General features: G+C 39.0%; 2 protein-coding genes across 2 annotated transcripts in view; one reads left to right on the forward strand and one right to left on the reverse strand.

The window, feature by feature from the left end:
* Nucleotides 1-23,938, forward strand: part of LOC104118157 (mitochondrial import receptor subunit TOM5 homolog) — an 86,635-nt gene that overhangs the window by 29,969 nt on the left and 32,728 nt on the right. The gene's annotated exons all lie outside the window — the stretch shown is intronic.
* Nucleotides 22,968-23,478, reverse strand: LOC138903360 (uncharacterized). Its single transcript, XM_070191325.1, has 2 exons — nucleotides 23,284-23,478; nucleotides 22,968-23,210 (listed from the first exon to the last, which is right to left on the reverse strand). Exons 1-2 carry the CDS (start codon nucleotides 23,476-23,478, stop codon nucleotides 22,968-22,970), a joined length of 438 nt encoding a protein of 145 aa, XP_070047426.1.

The following is a 23,938-nucleotide window of genomic DNA, read 5'->3' on the forward strand; positions in this document are numbered from 1 at the left end:
TTCTGGAAGCATGACTTTTCAGAACATAAATAGCAATCTTAAATTGAAGTTTTTTGTAGAGATAAATAGTGGTTGTACAGGTAGCTATTTAAGGTGTACTCTTCTAGAATCAGTTAGGGTGGTTAATTAGCACATGTGTATAATTAGTTATTAGTTAGTGGGATGTATAAATGTACAAATACCCGAATTACTGTATAGATGAGTCAATTTTACATCTAATGAGAATTCATTTTTTCTCTCTCTAGAATCTTCTTCTCTCCCCTAACAGTTCAGAACTCTCTAGTGGCGGTTCTAGGGCTAGTTTTGACATGGTATCAGAGCCACGGTGCTCGCGATTCTGAGTGATGAACTTCTGGCAGTTCCGATCTTCTAATATCCTTCTTCTATTCTTCGATTTCTCTCAATTTTGTGTTAAATTTCTGTTCAGTTCTTCATCTTCTCTCAAGTTCAAATTTTCAATCTCAAAGCTTTAAAATTGTCTCCAACGGCGAACAATACAGTCGAAAATACAGGAGGATATTCACATGCAAACAGTCAACACATTGATTACAACGATCCTTTATATGTACATCCTCCCAACACACCTGGGTTGCAAATTGTCCCACAATTGCTCATCGGAACTGAAAATTATTCGGAATGGAGTCGATCTATGAAAATATCACTCCTTGGGAAGAATAAATTAGGGTTTATTGATGAAACGTGCACTAGAGATTTGTACGAAAATAATACCTTCCAATTGCGTCAGTAGGACCGGTGCAATGCAATTGTTCAGTCGTGGATCATGAGCTCGGTGGCAAAGGAGCTTAGAAAGGGAATTGTCTTCTCCTCAAACGCACAGAAAGTCTGGATTGTGTTGAAGACTAGGTTTGATAAGGTAAATGCAACCAAAATTTATCACATGAATATGAAGATTAGCTCGTTGGTATAGGGAGTTTCTAGTGTATCAGTATACTTTTCGAATCTGAATGATTTGTGGGATGAATTTGAGTCATTGATTCCGGAACCTTGTGATTGTGAGAGGTCAGGACCATTTGTGGAATTTTTACACCAACAGAAACTTATGAAATTTCTGATCGAATTAAACGATACTTATGCACCACAAAGGAGTCAGATTCTCATTATGCATCCAACACCCTCACTTGATCAAACCTACTCCACAATTATTCAGGAAGAAAGTCAAAGAAAGAATAGTGGTTTGACAACACAGGGTAAAATTTTAGGAAGTGCTCCTGTGGATATTGACCATACTGCACTAGCCTCTGTAATGCCTTCAATGTAAATCCTAAGAGAAATATTGGGTTGTACTGTGACTACTGCAAAATGAAGGGTCATACGAGGGAAGGCTGCTACAAATAGATTGGATATCCACCTGGATTCAAATTCACTAACAAGAGAAGAGGATCATATGAACAACCAGCAGCTGTAGCACATAATATGACCATTGGGGAGGAAGTTCACACTGGTATGCACAGGAATGTTGTTCCAACTGTTCAGCCTTTCACTGCTGAACAATACTAACAGATTCTCAAGCTGCTAAACAAGGAGAAGGGTCCTGATGCCTCAACCAACATGACAGGTAACTCTACTACTGACCAAAGTCCTTGGATTATTGATACTGGGGCTTCTAATCACATAGTTTTAGCCTTACATCTACTATCATTAGTATACCATGTACCTGAACTCAAATCACCTACTGTACATTTACCTAATGGAAATAGTACTAAAGTTACTCATACTGGACTATGTACTTTGCCTAACTCAGAAGTCATTTATGATGTTCTTTATGTTCCTGAATTCCAATTTAGTCTACTCTCTATTTCTAGATATACAAAAGAGTTAAACAGCTCAGTTCATTTCTATCCTGATTTTTGTGTCTTTCAGGACCTCTTCGGTGGCATGGTGAAGGGGATTGGTAAGCCCAAGGGTGGTTTTTACATCCTTAATCCCTCAACACTTGTTACTACTTCTGCTTCTAATTGTGTGTCTGCTTCAGTCCAGTCAAATTCAAGTGCATTATGGCACCAAAGGCTGGGTCTTGCACCTCTTGCAGTATTGAAAAAGATTTCTGATCTAAATAAATAATTGTCCTATATTTCTATTTGTCATTGTCTTGTATGTCCACTAGCCAAACAAACTAGACTACCTTTTCCTGTTAGTACTTCCAAGTCTAATTGTGTATTTGATTTGTACATATAGATGTGTGGGGTCCATATAGAGTCTGTACTTACAGTGGGTTCAAATACTTTCTTACTATTGTTGATGACTATTCAAGAATGACTTGGACTTTCCTTTTGAGGTTAAAAAGTGATGTGTATGTTACTCTAACTAAATTTCTACATCTTGTTGAAAATCAGTTCTCAACCACTATTAAGACTTTTAGATCAAATAATGGTCATGAATTTTTAATACCCTATGCTCTAATCATTTCAAAACCAAAGGGATCATTCATCAGAGTAGTTATATTCACACTTCACAATAAAATGGTGTTGTGGAGAGGAAGCACAGACATATCCTAAAAGTAGGAAGAGCCTTGAGATATCAGGCTAGCATACCCTTGAAGTTCTGAGGGGATTGCATTCTTGCTGCCACTTATATCATTAATAGACTACCAAGTACTGCCCTACATGGAAAATTACCTTATGAGATTTTTCATGGTAACCCCCCTAACTTTTCTCACATCAGAACTCTAGGATGCCTCTTCTATGCCACAAAACCTGACTTTCATGATAAATTTACTCCTAAATCTATCCCTGGTGTCTTTATGGGCTATGCTACTACCCAAAAGGGGTATAGAATATATGACATTGAAGCCAACAAGTTCATAGTTAGTAGGGATGTTATCTTTCATGAAAATGTCTATTCCTTCAAATATCCTAGGAGTAAGTTTCTTGCTACTCATGATCCCTCTTCTACTTCTTCTCCTCTCTTTCCCAATTCTGATCCTCTACCATCTTTTACACCTAATCATGATTCCATTCCAAATGACATCATTTCCCCTCCTAATGATCCTGCTCAATCCAGTATTTCACCTACTCCTTCTCATATTCCTATTTCCTCTCCTACTTCTACTATTTCTCCTAGTTCATCTGATCCTCCTACTGATTCTTTATTACCCAGAAAATCTGGTAGAACACTTAAGCCTTCCATTTGGCTGGTTGATTACATTCACCCTCATTTACTTTTAGCTTCTACTTCATGCCTTTACCCTATTCATCACTTTACTTCTTACTCTCATCTTCCTGATCATTTTCAATCTTTTCTTGCTTCTTTCTCAGCTGATATTGAACCTACTTCCTACTCCCAAGCCATTAAAGATGATAGGTGGATTAAGGCTATGAACCTTGAGATTGAAGCCTTAGAACAAAATCACACTTGGGATGTAGTTGACTTACCACCTGGTAAGGTCCTTATAGGTTGAAAATGGGTCTACAAAATCAAGCATAATGCTGATGGTTCTGTGGAGAGATTCAAAGCTAGATTGGTTGCTAAGGGTTACACACAACAAGAAGGAATTGATTTCCATGATACTTTTTCCCCTGTGGCCAAGATGACCACAGTAAGAACTGTTATAGCCATTGATGCCCTTAGGCATTGGCATGTATACCAAATAGATGTTCATAATGCTTTTCTGAATGGTGATCTGGCTGAGGAGGTTTATATGACTCTTCCTCAGGGATTTGGTAGTCAGGGGGAGTATAAGGTGTGCAGACTACTCAAATATTTATATGGCTTGAAACAGGCTTCTAGGCAATGGAATGTGAAGCTAACACAGGCCTTGTTATCCTCTGGTTTTCAGCAAAGCAGACATGATTATTCTTTGTTCACTAAGACTACTAACAACAAGTTTGTGCTTATCCTTGTCTATGTAGATGACTTGCTTGTCAAGGGTGATGACATGGAATAAATACATCAAACTAAAAGTGCCCTGCATAAAAACTTCAAATTGAAAGATCTTGGAGAGCTTAGATACTTTCTGGGAATGGAGTTTGCCAGGTCTGAAGAAGGCATCCTAATGTCTCAGAGGAAGTATGCTCTAGAGATGATATCAGAAGCAGGACTATCAGGTTCAAAGCCTAAGGACACACCTATGGAACAAAACCTGAAGTTAACAAGTACAGAATATGATGAATGTGTACAAAGAACTGATGTAGATGAGCCATTGAAGGACAGAAACAGCTTTCAGAGACTCATTGGCAAGTTATTATACTTGACCATCACTAGGCCAGACATTACATACGTAGTGCAATGTCTAAGTCAATTCATGCATGCACCAAAGACATCTCACTATGAAGAAACTTTACACATAGTGAGGTACATAAAGAAACAACCAGGTCTTGGGTTTGTAATGACTCGGTCGGTCGTTTTGAATATTGTAACCCCGTTCCCCCATTTACTGCTCAATTTATATCTTGCAATTGATTTATGACTTATCGGGTTAATTGGTTTGGGTCCGGAAGGAACTCGGAGTGAAATGAGACAGTTAGTCTCATAATTAAAAATTTAAGTTAGAAAAGTGGACCGGATATGGACCTATGTGTAAGCGACCTCATATTTAAATTTTGATGATTTCAATAGCTCCGTATGGTGATTTTGGTCTTAGGAGCATGTCCGGAATATTATTTGGAGGTCCGTAGAAGAATTAGGCTTGAAATGCCGAAAGTTTAATTTTTGAGAAGTTTGACCAGGGGTTGACTTTTTGATATCGGGGACGAAATCCAATTCTGAAAATTGGAATACCTCTGTTATGTCATTTATGACTTGTGTGCAAAATTTAAGGTCAATCGGACGTGATTTGATAGGTTCCGGAGTCATTTGTAGAAATTAAAATTTTCAAAGTTCATTAAGCTTGAATTGGGGTGTAATTCATGGTTTTAGCGTTGTTTGAGGTGATTTGAAGATTCGACTTAGTCTGTATAATATTTTAGGACTTGTTGGTATATTTGGTCGAGGTCCCGAGGGGCTCGGGTGAGTTTCGGATGGTTAACGGGTTGGATTTTTGACTTGGAACTCTGCTGGAATTTTTCTAATGCACCATCTAGTTTCCTTCATCGTCTTCGTGAGTGGAGCCTTGCGTTCGCGAAGAGGAACTGAGAGGCTGGAAATATTTGCTCTTCGCGTTCACGAAGAGAAGCATGCGTTCGCGAAGGGTGGACTGGGTGTGCATCGCGAAGGTGAGAGGTGTTACGCATTCGCGAAGAAAAGAGGAAGCAGCTGAGAACCCCAGGAAATTGGTCTACGCGTTCGCGTAGGAGGTGTTGCGTTCGCGTAGTGAGGGGGAATGAATCATCGCGTTCGCGTAGAAGACATTGAGGCAGAGGCATTTTTGTGCTTCGCGAATGCGAGGGTGATGTCGCATTCGCGAAGGAGGAATTTGGAGAGGAGCTATTTTGTGCTTCGCGAACGCGAGGCACTGACCGCTTTCGCGAAGAAGAAAAGCATGGGCAGTGAGTTTAAATTCTGAAAATTTGACGATTTGGAGCTCGGATTTGAGGCAATTTTGGGTTATTTTCAGAGAAAACAACGGGGTAAGTGTTCTTAACTCAATATTGGTTAAATTACCCGAATTCATGGTTGTTTTTATCATTTAATTGGTGAATTGAGTTGGAAAAATTTGAAACCCTCTTGGTTTAAATTGAAGATTTGAGGGTCGAGTTGGGGTCGGATTTTGGTTAAATTGGTATGGTTAGACTCGTGGTTGAATGGGCTTCCGAATTTTGTAACTTTTGTCGAGTTCCGAGACGTGGGCCCCACGGTCAATTTTTGAGCTAATTTTCGGACTTTTATGGAAAATTATTATTTTCTCATGGAATTAATTCCAATGAATTTTATTGACTGAAACGAATTATTTATGGCCAGATTCGAGGCGTTTAGAGACCAATTCACGAGGAAAGGACATTGCAGAATAAGAATTTCATGGCTTGAAGTAAGTAACAGTTTTAAATCTGGTCCTGAGGGTATGAAAGCCCGGATTTTGGTATCATGCGATTATTTTGGAGGTGACGCACATACTAGGTGACGGGCGTATGGGCATGCACCGAGGGAATTGTGACTTGTTCCGTCCCGGAAAACTGTAAAGTTGAATAATTTGTTGTTAGCTATATGCTCTCTATGTGTTGATAAAATTTGACTATAAATCATGTTAGAAATCATGCTTAGGCTATGTGATAGTACTGTTGGGACCCACAGAGGTCGCGTACTTGTTGAATTGCCTGCTAAATGCTATATGTACTCAGTCTCATTTTTTTACTTGCACATTTTATCTCAGTCTCTATTATTATTATTAATACATCATATCATTGTTGTTTGGGCTGATTTCATGATTATTGAGAGCCCGAGAGACTGGAGAGATTTATGATTGAGTGAGGCCGAGGGCCTGATTGTGAGATATTGATACTATAGCACGTGAGTTGTTCGTGCAGCACGTGAGTTGGCCGTGCGGGTCCTTATATTATACTATAGCACGTGAGTTGGCCGTGCGGGTCCTTATATTATACTATAGCACGTGAGTTGGTCGTGCGGATCCTTATATTATACTATAGCACGTGAGTTGGCCGTACGGATCCTTATATTATATTATGGCACGTGAGTTGGCCGTGCAGCACGTGAGTTGGCCGTACGGATCCAGATATTTATATTATGGCACGTGAGTTATCCGTGCAGATTATAACGCTTAGGCTGTAGGAGCCCCTCCAGAGTCTGTACACCCACAGTGAGCGCGGGTACCCATTGAGTGAGTGATGAGGGCTGTGAGCCTAGGGAGTGATGAGGGTTGGGAGCCCAGTGAGTGATTGTTGTTCTGAGAGGTTGTACTTGAATTCCATTTGTTGTTGCATTTAGTTTCTATCTGTCATTGTTGTAAAATTTTTGAAAGATTGTTGATATACGGATTACATGAACAGGAACTGCATAAAAATTGATTTGACATTAAACTGCCAGATTTGATAGCATGTCTATTCTTTGTTGGGATTACTGAAAATTAACCATAAATGTGTAGCTCGTTACTATCTTCAGTTCCTTATTTATTATTGTTACTTGCTGAGTTGGTTGTACTCATACTACACCCTACACTTCGTGTGCAGATCCAGGTGTTCCCGAATATAGCGAGTGTTGATTCTTCCGTACAACTGATTTTTTGGAGATTCAAAGGTAGTTACCGTGTTTCGCAGACCTTGTCTCTCCTTCCCTATCTCTGTATTATTGTATTTTTGGTCTTAGACTATTGTAGACTGTACTTTTCTAGATTTGTATTCATATTAGATATTCATGTACTCAGTGACACCAGGTTTTGGGGAGTGTTCGTATTTGTATTTGGGAGATTTTATATTGTATTTAAATATCATATTTTCAAACATAAAAGAAATTGTGGTTTAGTGACATTAACGGCTTGCCTAGTATAGAGATAGGCGCCATCACGACGGGTGAGATTTTAGGTCGTGATAAGCTGGTATCAGAGCATAGGTTACATAGGTCTCACAAGTCATGAGCAGGCTTAGTAGAGTCTTGCAGATCGGTACGGAGACGTCTATACTTATCTTCGAGAGGCTGCAGAACTCTTAGGAAAATTTCACTTTCTTGTATTCTGTCATGCGAATTTGTTGATTCTGGAAACTAAATTTCTGATATTCTATTCTCTCATAAATGGTGAGGACACATACTACCGGATCAGACGGCCAACCACCAGTGTCACCAGTTAGGGCCGCGAGAGGTCGGGGTCGTGGTAGAGGTCGGGGCCGAGGTAGAGGTCGAGGTATAGCTCGTACCACAGTTGGAACAGCACCTGTAGTACCACCAGTTGTTCCAACTCAGGAGCAGATTCCAGATATAGTTGAGCCGACAAGATCATCTCAGGCACCAGCTGTGCCCATTGAGATTGCAGGCATTCAAGAGACTTTGGCCCAAATATTGGCAGCCTACACTGGTCTTGCTCAGGTGGTTTCGGCTCAGGCCGCACCTGCCACTTCTCAGGCTGGGGGAGGTACCCATACCCCCGTTGCCCGTACTCCAGACCAGGTAGTACAGGGACTTCAGATATCGGGGGCACTACCAGCCCAACCGATTGCAGCTGCTAAGGCCCCGGTAGTTCCTGTTATGGTAGATGATGAGCAGAGGAGACTTAAGAGATTTGAGAGGCTTCAACCTCCCCCATTTAGCGGTACTGAGTCAGAGGATGCTCAGGATTTTCTGGATAGGTGCCAACGGATGCTTCAGACAGCAGGTATTCTGGAGACCAGTAGGGTCTTATTCACTTCTTTTTAGTTTTCTGGGGCTGCACTCAGATGGTGGGAGACTTACGAGAGGCGTAGGCCTATTGGCGCAGCACCCCTTACTTGGCATTAGTTCTCCTTAGTCCCGCAGAGAAGAGCTGCGCAGACAGTTTGAGCAGCTTTGCCAGGGTGATATGTCCGTGACGCGGTACGAGATGAGATTTTCTGAGTTGGATCGTCACGCAATCTGGTTGGTTCCCACAGATAGGAAGAGGATTAGGATATTTATTAATGGCCTCACATATCAGCTACGTTTACTTATGACTAGGGAGAGAATATCTGGTGCTACTTTTGATGAGGTAGTGGACATTGCTCGGCAGATAGAGATGGTTCATAGCCAGGAACGGGGTGAGAGAGAGGCTAAGAGGCCTCGTGGTCTGGGTGATTACAACGGTGTTCCTTTAGAGGGTCAGTTTCACCGAGGTAAGGCTCGTTCTTATAGACACGCTCAGACGGGTCGTCCAGCTCATCGCGGTGCATCAGCTAGCCATGGTTCTTACAGTGCTCACTCAGGCCAGTCTTCATTCAGTGCACTACCAGCGTAGAGTTCTAATCATGCCTCGTCCGCACAGGCTTCTGCAGGTCATCCCTCGGGATATCAGGAGTAGCAGTTCCGTCAGAGGAAGGGTTATTTCGAGTGTGGAGAATTTGGTCATTTCAAGAGAGAGTGTCCTAGGTTGTTGAGTGGGGTTTCACAGCAGAGTTCTCGACCGACGGCACCAGCACCAGCAGTTACACCACCCGCCCTGCCATCTCGGGGTGGGGGTCAGGCAGCTAGGGGTCACCCAAGAGGGGGAGGCCGATCAGGAGGCGGGCAGGCTCGATTTTATGCTTTTCCTGCCAGGCCAGATGTTGTTGCTTCAGACGCAGTAATCACATGTATTGTTTCAGTGTGCCACAGGGAGGCTTCTATATTATTTGACCCTGGTTCCACTTATTCATATGTATCATCATATTTTGCTCATTATCTGGATATGCCCTGTGAGTCCTTAATTTCACCTGTTTGTATATCTACACCGGTAGGCGATATTATTCCTGTGGATTGTGTGTATCGGTCGTGTGTAATAACTATTGGGGAACTGGAGACTAGAGTTGATCTCTTATTTTTCGGTATGGTTGATTTCGATGTAATCCTGGGTATGGATTGGTTGTCTCCATGTCATGATATTCTGGACTGTCACGCAAAAATTGTGACGTTGATGATGCCGGGGTTGCCAAAGGTTGAATGGAGGGGTTCTCTAGATCTTGTTCCTAGCAGGGTAATTTCTTATTCGAAGGCCCAACGTATGGTTGGAAAGGGATGCTTGTCATATTTGGCCTTTGTGAGAGATGTTGATGCAGATCCTCCTATTATTGATTCAGTACCGAGCGTGCGAGACTTTTCGGATGTATTTCCTGCAGACCTGCCGGGTATGTCACCCGACAGGGATATTGATTTCGGTATTGACTTGGTGCAGGGCACTCAGCCCATTTCTATTCCTCCGTATCGTATGGCACCAGCTGAGTTAAAAGAATTGAAAGAGCAACTTCAGGAACTCCTTGAAAAGGGGTTTATTAGGCCTAGTGTGTCACCTTGGGGTGCACCGGTTCTATTTGTGAAAAAGAAAGATGGTACTATGCGGATGTGCATTGATTACAGGCAGTTGAAAAAAGTTACAATCAAGAATAAATATCCATTGTCGCGTATTGATGATTTATTTGACCAGCTTTAGGGAGCGTGGGTATTCTCCAAAATTGATTTGAGGTCTGGGTATCACGAATTAAAAATTCGGGATTCAGACATCCTAAAGACGGCATTCAGGACTCGTTATGGCCACTATGAATTTCTTGTGATATCTTCTGGTATAACCAATGCCCCGGCAGCATTTACGCATTTGATGAATAATGTATTTCAGCCATATATGAATTTATTTGTCGTGGTATTCATTGATAATATTCTGGTGTACTCACGTAGCCAGAAAGAACATGCACAACACTTGGGTATTGTATTACAGAGGCTGAGAGAGGATAAACTTATGCCAAATTCTCTAAGTGTGAGTTCTGGCTTAGTTCGGTGGCATTCTTGGGACATATAGTGACTAGTGAAGGTATTAAGGTGGATCTGAAGAAAATAGATGCAGTTCAGAATTGGCCCAGACCATCCTCAGTTATTGAGATTCGGAGTTTTCTCGGCTTGGCCGGTTATTATCGTCGTTTTGTGGAGGGTTTCTCGTCTATTGCATCGCCTATGACTAAATTGACCCAGAAAGGTGTTCCGTTCAGGTGGTCGGATGAATGTGAAGAGAGCTTTCAGAAGCTCAAGATAGCTTTGACTACAGCTCCAGTATTGGTGTTGCCTACATGTTCAGAGTCTTATACTGTGTATTGTGACGCGTCGCGGATTGGTCTCGGCGCAGTACTTATGCAAGACGGTAGGGTAATTGCCTATGCGTCCAGACAGTTAAAGGTACATGAGAAGAATTATCCAGTCCACGATCTTGAGTTGGCAGCTATTGTTCATGCCTTGAAAATTTGGCGGCATTACTTGTACGGTGTCCAGTGTGAGGTGTATACAGATCATCGGAGTCTGCAACATTTGTTTAAACAGAAGGATCTTAACTTGCGGCAGCAAAGGTGGTTAGAGTTGCTTAAGGATTATGATATCATCATTCTCTATCATCCCGAAAAGGCCAATGTAGTGGTCGATGCCTTGAGTCGTAAGGCGGAGAGTTTGGGCAGCTTAGCATACTTACCGGTAGCAGAGAGGCCTTTATCCTTGGATGTTCAGGCCTTGGCTAATCAGTTTGTTAGATTGGATGTTTCCGAGCCGAATCGAGTTTTGGCATGTGTGGTTTCTCGGTCTTCTTTATATGATCACATCAGAGAGCGCCAGTATGATGATCCACATCTGCTTGTCCTTAAGGATACGGTTCAGCACGGTGATGCCAAAGAAGTCACTATTAGAGATGACTGCGTATTACAGATGCAGGGCATGCTATGTGTAACTAATGTAGATGGTTTGCGTGAGCTGATTCTACAGGAAGCTCACAGTTCGCGGTACTCTATTCATCCAGGTGTCACGAAGATGTATAAGGATTTGAGACAGCACTATTGGTGGAGGCGGATGAAGAAAGATATAGTTGGGTTTGTATCTTGGTGTTTAAATTGTCAACAGGTAAAGTACGAGCACCAGAGATCGAGCGGATTGCTACAGAGACTTGAAATTCCGGAGTGGAAGTGGGAGCGTATTACCATGGACTTCGTAGTTGGACTCCCACGGACTTTGAGAAAGTTTGATGTTGTTTGGGTGATAGTAGATTGGTTGACCAAATCTGCACATTTTATTCCAGTCAGTACTAATTATTCTTCGGAGCGGTTGGCTGGGATTTATATTCGCGAGATTGTTCGCCTACATGGTGTGTCGGTATCCATTATGTCAGATCGGAGTATGCAGTTTACCTTACAGTTTTGGAGGGCAGTGCAGTGAGAATTGGGCACACAGGTTCAATTGAGTACAATATTTCATCCTCAGACAGACGGACAGTCCGAGCGCACTATTCAGATATTAGAGGATATGCTAAGTGCTTGTGTCATTGATTTTGGGGGTTCTTGGGATCAATTTCTGCCACTCGCAGAGTTTGCTTACAATAATAGCTACCAGTCAAGCATTCAGATGGCTCTGTATGAAGCTTTATATGGGAGACGGTTTCGGTCTCCGGTGGGTTGGTTTGAGCCTGGTGAGGTTAGACTATTGGGTACTGAGTTGGTTCAGGATGCTTTAGAGAAGGTCAAAGTAATTCAGGAACAGCTTCGCACGGCACAGTCTAGACAGAAGAGTTATGCCGACAGGAAGGTTCGTGATGTTGTTCACATGGTTGGGGAGAAGGTTCTGCTCAAGATTTTACCCATGAAGGGTGTGTTGAGGTTCGGAAAAAAGAGCAAGTTGATCCCTCGGTATATTGGGCCTTTTGAGATACTTAAGAAAATTGGGGATGTGGCTTATGAACTTGCTTTGCCACCTAGTCTATCAGGTGTTCATCCGGTGTTCCATGTATCCATGCTCCGAAAGTATGTCGGGGATCCGTCTCACATTCTAGATTTCAGTACAGTACAGCTGGACGGTAATTTAACTTATGATGTGGAGCCGGTGGCTAATTTAGATCGGTAGGTTCGAAAGCTGAGGTCAAAGAACATAGTATCAGTGAAGGTGCAATGGAGAGGCCAGCCAGTCGGAGAAGCTACTTGGGAGACTGAGCAGGAGATGCGTAACAAATATCCACACTTATTTGAGACTCCAGGTATTATTCTAAACCCATTCGAGAACGAACGTCTGTTTAAGAGGGGGAGAATGTAATGATCCAGGTGGTCGTTTTGAATATTGTAACCCCATTCCCCCATTTACTGCTCAATTTATGTCTTTCAATTGATTTATGACTTATCGGGTTAGTTGATTCGGGTCCGGAAGGAACTCGGAATGAAATGAGACACTTAGTCTCATAATTGAAAATTTAAGTTAGAAAATTAGACCGGATATGGACCTATGTGTAAATGACCTCGGATTTGAATTTTGATCGTATGGTGATTTTGTGCTTAGGAGCGTGTCCGGAATATTATTTGGAGGTCCGTAGAGGAATTAGGCTTGAAATACCGAAAGTTTAATTTTTGAGAAGTTTGACCGGGGGGTTGACTTTTTGATATCGGGGTCGGAATTCGATTCTGAAAATTGAAATACCTCTATTATGTCATTTATGACTTGTGTGCAAAATTTGAGGTCAATCGGACGTGATTTGATAGGCTCCGGAGTCGTTTGTAGAAATTAAAAATTTCAAAGTTCATTAGGCTTGAATTGGGGTGTAATTCATGGTTTTAGCGTTGTTTGAGGTGATTTGAAGATTCGACTTAGTCCGTATGATGTTTTAGGACTTGTTGGTATATTTGGTCGAGGTCCCGAGAGGCTCGGGTGAGTTTCGGATGGTTAACGGTTAGATTTTTGACTTGGAACTCTGCTGGAATTTTTCTGATGCACCATCTGGTTTCCTTCATCGCATTCGCGAGTGGTGCCTCGCATTCGCGAAGAAGAACTGAGAGGCTGGCAATATTTTCTCTTCGCGTTCGCGAAGAGAAGAACACTTTCGCGAAGGGTAGACTGGGTGTTCATCGCGAATGCGGGAGATGTTACGCGTTAGCGAAGAAGAGAGGAAGCAGCTGAGGACCCCAGGCAATTGGTCTACACGTTCGCGTAGGGGGTGTCGCGTTCGCGTAGTGAGGGGGAACGAATCATCGCGTTCGCGAGGAGTTGAACGCGTTCGCGTAGAAGACATTGAGGCAGAGGCATTTTTGTGCTTCGCGAACGAGTGGGCGATGCCGCGTTCGCGAAGGAGGAATTTGGACATGAGCTATTTTGTGCTTCGCAAACGCGAGGCACTGACCGCGTTCGCGAAGAAGAAAAGCCTGGGCAATGAGTTTAAGTTCTGAAAATGGGACTTAGTCCCATTTTCAGTTTTTGACGATTTCGAGCTTGGATTTGAGGCGATTTTGGGTGATTTTCAGAGGAAACAACGGGGTAAGTGTTCTTAACTCAATATTGGTTAAATTGCCTGAATTCATGGTTGTTTTTATCATTTAATTGGTGAATTGAGTTAGGAAAATTTGAAAACCCTCTTGGTTTAAATTGAAGATTTGAGGGTCGAGTTGGGGTCCGATTTTGGTAAAATTAGTATGGTTAGACTCGTGGTTGAAATGGGCTTTCGAATTTTGTAACTTTTGTCGAGTTCCGAGATGTGGGCCCCATGGATGATTTTTGAGCTAATTTTTAGATTTTTATGGAAAATTATCATTTTCTTATGGAATTAATTCCAATGAATTTTGTTGACTGAAACAAATTATTTATGGCCAGATTTAAGACGTTTGGAGACCAATTCATGAGGAAAGGACATTGCAGAATAAGAATTTCACGGCTTGAAGTAAGTAACAGTTTTAAATCTAGTCCTGAGGGTATGAAACCCCAGATTTTGGTATCATGCGATTATTTTGGAGGTAACGCACATGCTAGGTGACGGGCGTGTAGGCGTGCACCGAGGAGATTGTGACTTGGTCCGTCCCAGGAAAGTGTAAAGTTGAATAATTTATTTTTAGCTATATGCTCTCTATGTGTTGATAAAATTTGACTGTAAATCTTGTTAGAAATCATGCTTAGGCTATGTGATAGTACTGTTGGGACCCACTGAGGTCGCGTACTTGTTGAATTGCCTGCTAAATGCTTTATGTATTCAGTCTCATTTTTTTGCTTGCACATTTTATCTCAGTCTTTGTTATTATTATTAATACATCATATCATTATTGTTTGGGCTGATTTCATGATTATTGAGAGCCCGAGAGACTGGAGAGATTTATGACTGAGTGAGGCCGAGGGACTGATTGTGAGATATTGATACTATAGCACGTGAGTTGTCCGTGCAGTACATGAGTTGGCCGTGTGGATTCTTATATTATACTATAGCACGTGAGTTGGCCGTGCGGATCCTTATATTATACTATAGCACGTGAGTTGGTCGTGCGGATCCTTATATTATACTATGGCACGTGAGTTAGCCGTACAGCACGTGAGTTGGACGTGCAGATCCAGATATTTATATTATGGCACGTGAGTTGTCCGTGCAGCACGTGAGTTATCCGTGCAGATTATAGCGTTTGGATTGTAGGAGCCCCTTCGGAGTCTGTACACCCCCAGTAAACGCGGGTACCCATTGAGTGAGTGATGAGGGCTGGGAGCCCAGGGAGTGATGAGGGTTGGGAGCCTAGTGAGTGATTGTTATTCTAAGAGGTTGTACTTGAATTCCATTTGTTGTTGCATTTAGTTGCTATCTATTATTATTGTAAAATTTTTGAAAGATTGTTGATATACGGATTACATGAACATGAACTGTATAAAAATTGATTTGACATTAAACTGCCAAATTTGATAGCATGTCTATTCTTTGTTGGGATTACTGAAAATAAACCATAACTGTGTAGCTCGTTACTATCTTCAGTTCCTTATTTATTATTGTTACTTGCTGAGTTGGTTGTACTCATACTACACCCTATACTTTGTGTGCAGATCCAGGTGTTCCAGGATATAGCGGGTGTTGATTCTTCCGTACAGTTGATTTTTCGAAGACTCAAAGGTAGTTGTCATATTTCGCAGACCTTGTCTCTCCTTCCCTATCTCTGTATTACTGTATTTTTGGACTTAGATTGTTGTAGACTGTACTTTTCCATATTTGTATTCATATTAGATGCTCATGTACTCAGTGACACCAGGCTTTGGGGAGTGTTCGTATTTGTATTTGGGAGATTTTGTATTGTATTTAAATATTATATTTTCAAACATAAAAGAAATTGTGGTTTAGTGACATTAACGGCTTGCCTAGTATCAAGAGAGGCGCCATTACAACGGGTGAGATTTTGGGTCGTAACAGGGTTGTTAATGTGAAGCAGAGGTCAACAAAAGGTGGAGGCATTTTGCGACTCTGATTGGGCCTCTTGCCCGTGTCCAGGAAATCAATTACAGGGTGTTAAGTTAGGAACCTCACTAATCTCAAGGAAAGTCAAGAAACAAAGCACAATATCCTGGAGTTTAGCTGAAGCAGAATATAGAAGCATGGCCCAGACTGTAGCTGAGTTAACATAGCTGAATGGGCTGATGAAGGAGCTAGGAGTGAGTGTCAAGCTGCCCATGGATTTATACTATGACAACAAAGCTACTCTACAGATAGCTACGAATCCCATATATCATGAGAGGACAAAACATATTGACATTGACTATCATTTCATTATAGAGAAGATACAAGAAGGGTTGATAAGGACTGCACACATAGCCACCCAGGAGCAACCAGCTGATATTTTGACAAAGGCATTGGGGCATCGTCACCATGCAGTTCTAGTCTCCAAGTTGGAAATGAAAAACATTTTTCATTCTCAACTTGAGGGGGAGTGTAGAGATAAATAGTATTTGTACAGGTAGTTATTTAAGGTGTACTCTTCTAGAATCAGTTAGGGTGGTGAATTAGCACATGTGTATAATTAGTTATTAGTTAATGGGATGTATAAATGTACAAATACCCGAATTACTATATAGATGAGTCAATTTTACATCGAATGAGAATTTATTTTTTCTCTCTCTAGAATCTTCTTCTCCCCAAACAGCTCAGAACTCTCTAATGGTAGTTCTAGGGCTGGTTTTAACATTTTTAATCATAATAAAAACTATAAATGGAAAAAATAGGGAAAAGGCTGAAAAAATAGGAAAAAAGATAAATGGCAATGCTAGTCAATGAACGGTGCCACCTCAGATTTTGCATTCCTTTTTTATATATACTAGTTTCTGGGCACGTGCGTTGCACGTGTTTCCCAAGACAATTAGTACAAACTTCTTAAAATGGCATATACATTATTGAAATACGTGTGTGATCAACATGAAATTTGAAGGAAAAAATAGGAGCTCATGAATAGTGAGTCTATTCGACCAATTTGACGAGTTGACTCTAAAATAATTAGATAATGTTCGACGTGTAAATTTGAACAATTACATTTAGTTATAGTGGATACAAATATACAATGTGTCATGAGATTAATTTTAGTTAAAAGATTGTATATCTCATTAGTTTGTATATTAATTTTAGTTACACATTGTATATTAATTTTAGCTACAATTATTAGTTTTTAATTAATAATTGACTGGTTTAATTAATAATTAATCTTAGTTAACGAAACAAAAACTAAACCAGTCAATTATTAATTAAAAGATTGTATATCTTTAGAGCAAATTGTTGGTATATAGAACCCTATTCTTTTCCTCGTTAAAAAGTGTACGTCATTAAGTACTAACCTTGTGAAATAAGACTTTTAAGGAATAAAAAACACCTTCCCAGTAAGAAAACAATAAATAGAAGATTTACCAATATAATGTTCTCTTAATATAAAGTAGAAATAATTGATTAAAACACAATAAAATATTTAAATGAAAAAACAAAAATACTACTATGTGCTAGAATAATGTAATATGCAGGTCTAAACAATATAAGGATTCTTGGCCTTAAAAACTAATGTTGTGCTAGACTTTCTTAAGTTCTAGTTCGAAGAAAAAAAAATTATATCATGAATATCTTCTTCTTCTAAATAGCTAACGCTCTCCTGCACTTAGCGAATAAATCCTTTAAAGAACCAAACAAACTTCTAAGAGGATGTTGAAGAAGATAACAAAAGATAGCTAAATAGAAACAATTGAAACGGCCAAGATATAATTTAATAGATTCTCCAAATACACAAAAAACACTAAACAAATAATATGAAATAAAACAACAACAATTCTTGGCCTTAAAAATCTAATGTTGTGCTAGACTTCTTATGTTCAAGTTAATTATATCATGAACATATTCTTTCCCTAAACAACTAACGCTTCCCTGCACTTAGCGGATAAATTCTTTGAAGAATCAAATAAACTTTTACGACAATGAGGAAGATAACAAAAGAAAGATAAATAGAGACAATTGAAGCGGCCAAGATATAATTTTATAGGTTCCAAATACACAAAAATTACTAAAAAGAAGACAAATAATATGAAATAAAACAACAATATATGCCCTTAACTTACTCAGATGAAACTTACTTGTCAGCTAGTTGTGTTTCAGATCCCAAAGTGGTTAATTTGACGTCGAAGCACATCAAACAATCAAATGCATGCAACAAAATCAAGACCGACAAAAAGAAAAAATTTAAAATGTCATTGCAAAACTAATTATGGGAATGAATGAACCCACATGAACGAAGACTGTATAGTTGATCAAAACAATCCTTGTCCTTTTCGTTTCCTTTCTTCCTCAACGTAACCTCTGTCCCTTTGCTCCCCTTGTATTTTCTTATGCTGAAAATGGAACTATTAATTGCCACATTAATATTTTATTATCTCACGTTATAAATTTCAATAGAGAAAGATAGTACCGTTCTCAAAAAACACTTTATACAGTGAATATATTAATGTTGAAGTAACCATAATAATTTTTCTGATCATATCATGTCAAGACTTTAAAATCCAATAGCTAACATTTAAAATTACATATTTGTAGTTTAATGCAGAAGAGTTATTTGATTTTTGAAAGGGTAAATGGGTCCATCAATTTTACATGGTTATTTTAATAATTCAACCTTCATATTTATAGCTTCCAACTTTTAGTATAATATGATATATATAGATATAGATATATAGATGGTGGTCAAACTGGTTTTTTGTTGTTGGTTAAAACAACTTATTATTAATTAATCTCTAAATAACGTCATTACAGAGCGCACTGCTCTTAATAGCCAAAGAGTTTCCCAAGCGAGCCAAAACATATTGCAGAGATCAATAGAATAGATAATTGACTGTGCTACTAACTGCATCTGTGTAAGTGTGAGCTGTGTCACAGCCGAGCATTGTGTTTTTATAGTTTCGGACAAAACTTAATAGTTTTTACTTAAATCTTATTTTATATTAGATTTTTTAAAATATATATAAATATTTAATTACGAACCTAATACTAAACGAGTCCTGGGCTCAATGCCATTATAATTGAATTCATCACGTCTACCCACTCCTTTGTGGTAATTCACTTCAATGCAAAGGGACGGTGTTGTTGAAATACACTTTGATGATATCGAAGACTGATATAATCAATATTGGATTATATATCGCAACGGAAGCAATTTAAGAATCATATTCATGTGTAAATTAAACAATTAGCACATACAGAGATTATACGAGTTACCTTTTGAAGCGTGAACAAAGCAGGCTAATCTCGATCTCCAGTTCCAGAGTAGCAAGACCGTGACCGCAGCAAAATATTCCACAGTCTTCTACAGTGTTACCCAAATAATTCGGAAAGAGTGAATTTTGGGTGGGCCAAATTTCAAGGCAAAAACGAGTCCAAACACGGCCAACCCTATATGGGATATATATAGTCACATTTTTTAGGTTAAAACCCTTTTCCAAAACCTGTTAGGTTTTCTTCAAAGGTTTCCATTGTTTCCTATTATTTAGGCACAATAGGGACCACATAATTTAATTAACAAGGCTCCCTATTATGGAATTAATTTCAAAATTCGAATTAATTTCTACCATAATAAATTACGAATTATTCCACTAAAAATTCGTAATTTCACTCCTTAGTTCAATTTTGAAATTCTTCCATAAAACCTTATTTAACTCCACATGTTAAGATTCAGATACTAATCAATCAAATTAAATTACTGACAATTTAATTTATTGATTACTTCATTTAGACTTTCGTTTAACTTATTTCATGTGTCGGATACAAAATACACCGGTCGGGTTTACACATGAAAACTTATAAGCTTTCATAAAGGAGTATCATCAATCTCAAAAGCCGAGACATAGATTCTATCAACTAATTATTATTTCGCCAATGTATATCATTATTGTCCAATTTACCAGGCTTATTGACCCACGAAAGAATCTCGCCTTTTAATAAATCAAAACAATAAATGATACACATAACTAATAATAATTATATCAAGATTAGGAGTATAAGTACATTGAATGGACTAGAGAAATTATTTTATTAAGTCGGTATAAAATACTTATCTCTACTTGATCCGTTCAATACATCCAAAATGTACTAGCACAAGAAGTCGGAATTAAACAATTCTCATAATCAAGATAATTTAATCTTGTGCTACAATTCCGATGGTTTGTCCAATTCTATCATTAGATTGTGAACATAAACTTTATGACTTATAAGAACCGATGATTTAATCTTCCGTATATAAGCTAAACTCTCTATACTAAATCATTTATTATATAAGTAAATGACACACAGACAAACACATGATCTAAATTCGGAGAGTATTGTATCAATATAAAGAGCCAGGGATAAGCCTAATATCCTTTTCTTGCTATCTCGCAAGAGCTTGATCCCAAGGATATGAGACACTTCTCCCAAATCTTTCATATCGAAGTGCGTGGACAACCACTGCTTAACTGAACCCAACATGCCCATATTATTTCCTATGAGCAATATGTCATCTATATATAAGATTAAAATCGCCACTTTGACCCTATCCCACTTCTTGTATACACAAGACTCGTTAAGAAATTGATCAAAATCATAAGTTTTAATCGCCTTGTCAAAACAAGTGTTCCATGTCCTAAATGCTTGTTTCAGTCCATAAATGGACCTTTTAAGCTTATACAACATATGTTCCTTTCCATTTTCCACGAAACCGTCTGGCTGCATTATATAGATGCACTCATCAAGACTTCCATTAAGGAAAGTTGTCTTGACATGCATTTGCCAAATCTCATAATCATAATGAGCAGCAATGGATAAGAGAATCCTAATAGACTTAACCATGGCTACCGGCGAGAAGGTTTCCTCATAATCGATCCCTTCTTTTTTAGTAAACCCTTTCGCTACAAGCCTTGCTTTAAAAGATTGCACTTTTCTGTCTACACCTCTCTTTTTCTTATAGATCCACTTGCATCCAATGGGTTTAACCCCACCAAGTGGTTCTACAAGATCACAGACTTGATTAGAGTACATAGACCCCATCTCTGATTTTGTAGCAGCAACCCACTTATCAGCATTTTTATCATGTAGTGCTTGGTCGTAATTAACATGTTCAGAAGTTGGCTCCTCAGGGATCCTATCATATGATTCTCCCAAGAGCGTATAATGAACTGGCTGTCTTATCTCTCTCCCACTACGACTACGCACTACATCAGTTGCAACTACACCATTATGATCTTGTGGTTGAACCACATCATTATCAGGAACCTGAGTCTACATGCTATCCACATAGATATCAATGACTTCATCCTATTGTGCAGTTTGCTCAACATAACTCCCACTATTTTGTGGTAGTATGACTTCGGGCACTTGTTCTTGTGGGACATCAAGTCTATTGACATTTCTCCCACTACTAAAATGCAATGGTATGTCAAAATCGTTTGCATCTGGTCGTTTTATTTTTCAGATGATTGAGTTTCCATTTCTTTACTTAGTTCCTGCAAAACAAGTTTACTTCTATGAACATGGTTCATCAAATAGTCCTCTTCAAGAAATTTGATATTTGTGCTAACAATTACCTTCTTTTCTTTAGAACAATAGAATAAACCACATTTCGTCCCTTTTGCATAACCCACAAACACACATACATCCGTTCTCGACTCTAATTTATATGTTTTCCCTCTTAGCACATGTGCTGGACAACCCCAAACTCGAATATGTCGCGGACTAGGCTTGCGCCCAGTCCACAATTCTATAGGGGTCAAAGGTACTGACTTTGAAGGAACTAAATTCATAACGTAATTTGTTGTTTCTAAGGCATGTCCCCAAAAGGACAAAGGCAAACTAGAATAACTCATCATTGATCTAACTATTTCCATAAGAGTCCTATTTCTTCTTTCAGCTACATCATTTTGCTGTGGTGTTCCAGGTGCAGATAATTGATAGGTAATTCTACATTCTGATAAGTAACTAATAAATTCCATAGAGAGGTACTCCCCATCACGATCAGATCGTAATGTCTTGATATATTTTTATTATATCGCTTTTTCAGTCTCTGGCTTAAATTCTTTGAACTTTTCAAAACATTCAAACTTTCGACGCAACAAATAATATATCCATACTTTGAGTAATCATCTGTGAAAGTTATAAAATACTCAAAACCACCTCTTGCTTGAACATTCATTGGACCACACAAATCAAAATGAATTAACTCTAATTTATCATTTGCGCGATTTCCTTTTGAGAGAAAATTTGATTTTGTCATTTTTCCTTCTAAACAAGATTTACAAGTTGGTAGTGCATCTACTTTTAATGAACTTGAAGGTCCATCCTTAACCAACCTTGAGATTCTGTTTAGATTTATATGACCCAAACGCAAGTGCCATAAATATGTTTCACTCAATTCAGAAGAACGTTTTTCTCTTATTTGGTAATCAATATAATTTAATTCTTTAGATTGTAATAGTTTAGGAATAGAATCAACAATAAAAAGACCATTAATCAGTGTAGCCGAAGAGAGATAACATTTATTATGACTAATAACATATTTATCAATATCATAAAAATTAATGTCATAACCATCTCTCATAGCGCTAGAAACCGAAATTAAATTTTTTCTAATGGAAGGTACATATAATGTGTCCTTTAAAGCTAATACACTATTACTACCAAACAAAATACTAATATTTCCTAATGTTAAAGTTGGTGTTGCCGAACTATCTGCTTGATATACATTGATTTCTCCTCTATGTAGCCGATGCGTTACATGAAACCCTTGCAAATAAGTGCAGACATGATTAGTGGCTCTCAAATCTACACACCATTACATGGTAGAAACAGCCGCTAAAAGAGTTTCAACGGCAAGTAGATATAAATCACCTGGTTTATTATTCAGCTTGGCCAGCTAAGCCGGACATTGCTTCTTATGATGCCTAGGATTCTTGCAGTGATAACACTTGCCCTTAGGCTTTTTCACACTAGCAGTTGCGCCTCCAACCGAGGGTTTTTGAGCCTTTTTCTTCTTCTACCCACCTCTCGACTTAGAAGAAGAACCTATCTCAAAATTCAGTGCCACATGAGGAGCTTGTTGCTTGATAATAGTCTCTACCGACTGCAGCTCATTCATCAATTTTGCAAGTGAAAAATTCATTTTGTTCATATTGTAATCCAGGCGAAGCTTCTAAAAACTGTCAAGCAGAGTCTCCAGGATCATTTCAACCTGTTTATCCTTATCAATGTTAACTCCAAGGACCTCCAGTTCATTCAGAAGATTCATCATCTTCAGAACATGGTCCCTAACAGATGAACCTTCAACCATTTTGGTATTCAGAAGAGCTTTCATGGCAGTCTGCTTAGCCGCACGATTCTGATCTCCAAACATCTCTTTGAGATTTTCCAAAATGTCATAAGTAGACTCCATATACTGATGTTGATGTTGTAGAACATTCGACATAGATGCCAAGGATGTAACACCGCGCCATCGCATCAGCCTTTACCCATTTTTGGTAAGCTTTCTGTTCATCAGTCGTAGCATCATCTCCAGGTTTTTCTGGACATACCTCATCGAGCACAAATTTGTACTCTTCACCAATTACGATAATATCCAAGTTTCGTCGTTTCCAATCAACATAATTCGGACTCTCGAGTTTGTTTTGAGTAAGAATAACAGTAAGGGGATTGAAAGCAATCATGGTTAATCTGAGAGATAATTAAACAAATAGATCAAAATCAGTCATGTTTTATTGAATATTAAAATTTAAAACACACTACATACATATAATTCATGCACCTTGAATAACAAGTTTCGATGGGAATAGAGTTATTTTTGCAATATACATATATAATGGCAGATTATTCACTCCATGAATATAAACATACCTTACTCAGATGGAGAGTAACTGTTAATTTAAGTCAAGTGAATATCAACATTCAAGATACTAGTCCTATTGAACTAACATGCATACTCAGATGGAGAGTAAATACAAGTAATCAACAACTAGCATTACCTAGTGATTATCTGTATGGAAGAAGACCTACGTCAACGTGTAAATTCATTATATCATCAGAAAATAACCCTGGAGTCCATAGAAAATGATCCCTACCACTACTGGATAACAACTTAAGAAAATTTTTGAAACATTTCCAGAAAAT

Source organism: Nicotiana tomentosiformis, chromosome 12 (assembly GCF_000390325.3).
Source record: "Nicotiana tomentosiformis chromosome 12, ASM39032v3, whole genome shotgun sequence".
Taxonomy (NCBI): Eukaryota; Viridiplantae; Streptophyta; class Magnoliopsida; order Solanales; family Solanaceae; genus Nicotiana; species Nicotiana tomentosiformis.

Bases quoted from the DNA above. Each gene is read 5' to 3' on its own strand.
- LOC138903360 (XM_070191325.1), bottom strand. From the start codon at position 23,478: ATGATTGCTTTCAATCCCCTTACTGTTATTCTTACTCAAAACAAACTC. The intron at 23,211-23,283 runs GTAAAGGCTGAT...CATCAACATCAG, and splicing joins AGAAAGCTTACCAAAAATGG to TATATGGAGTCTACTTATGA.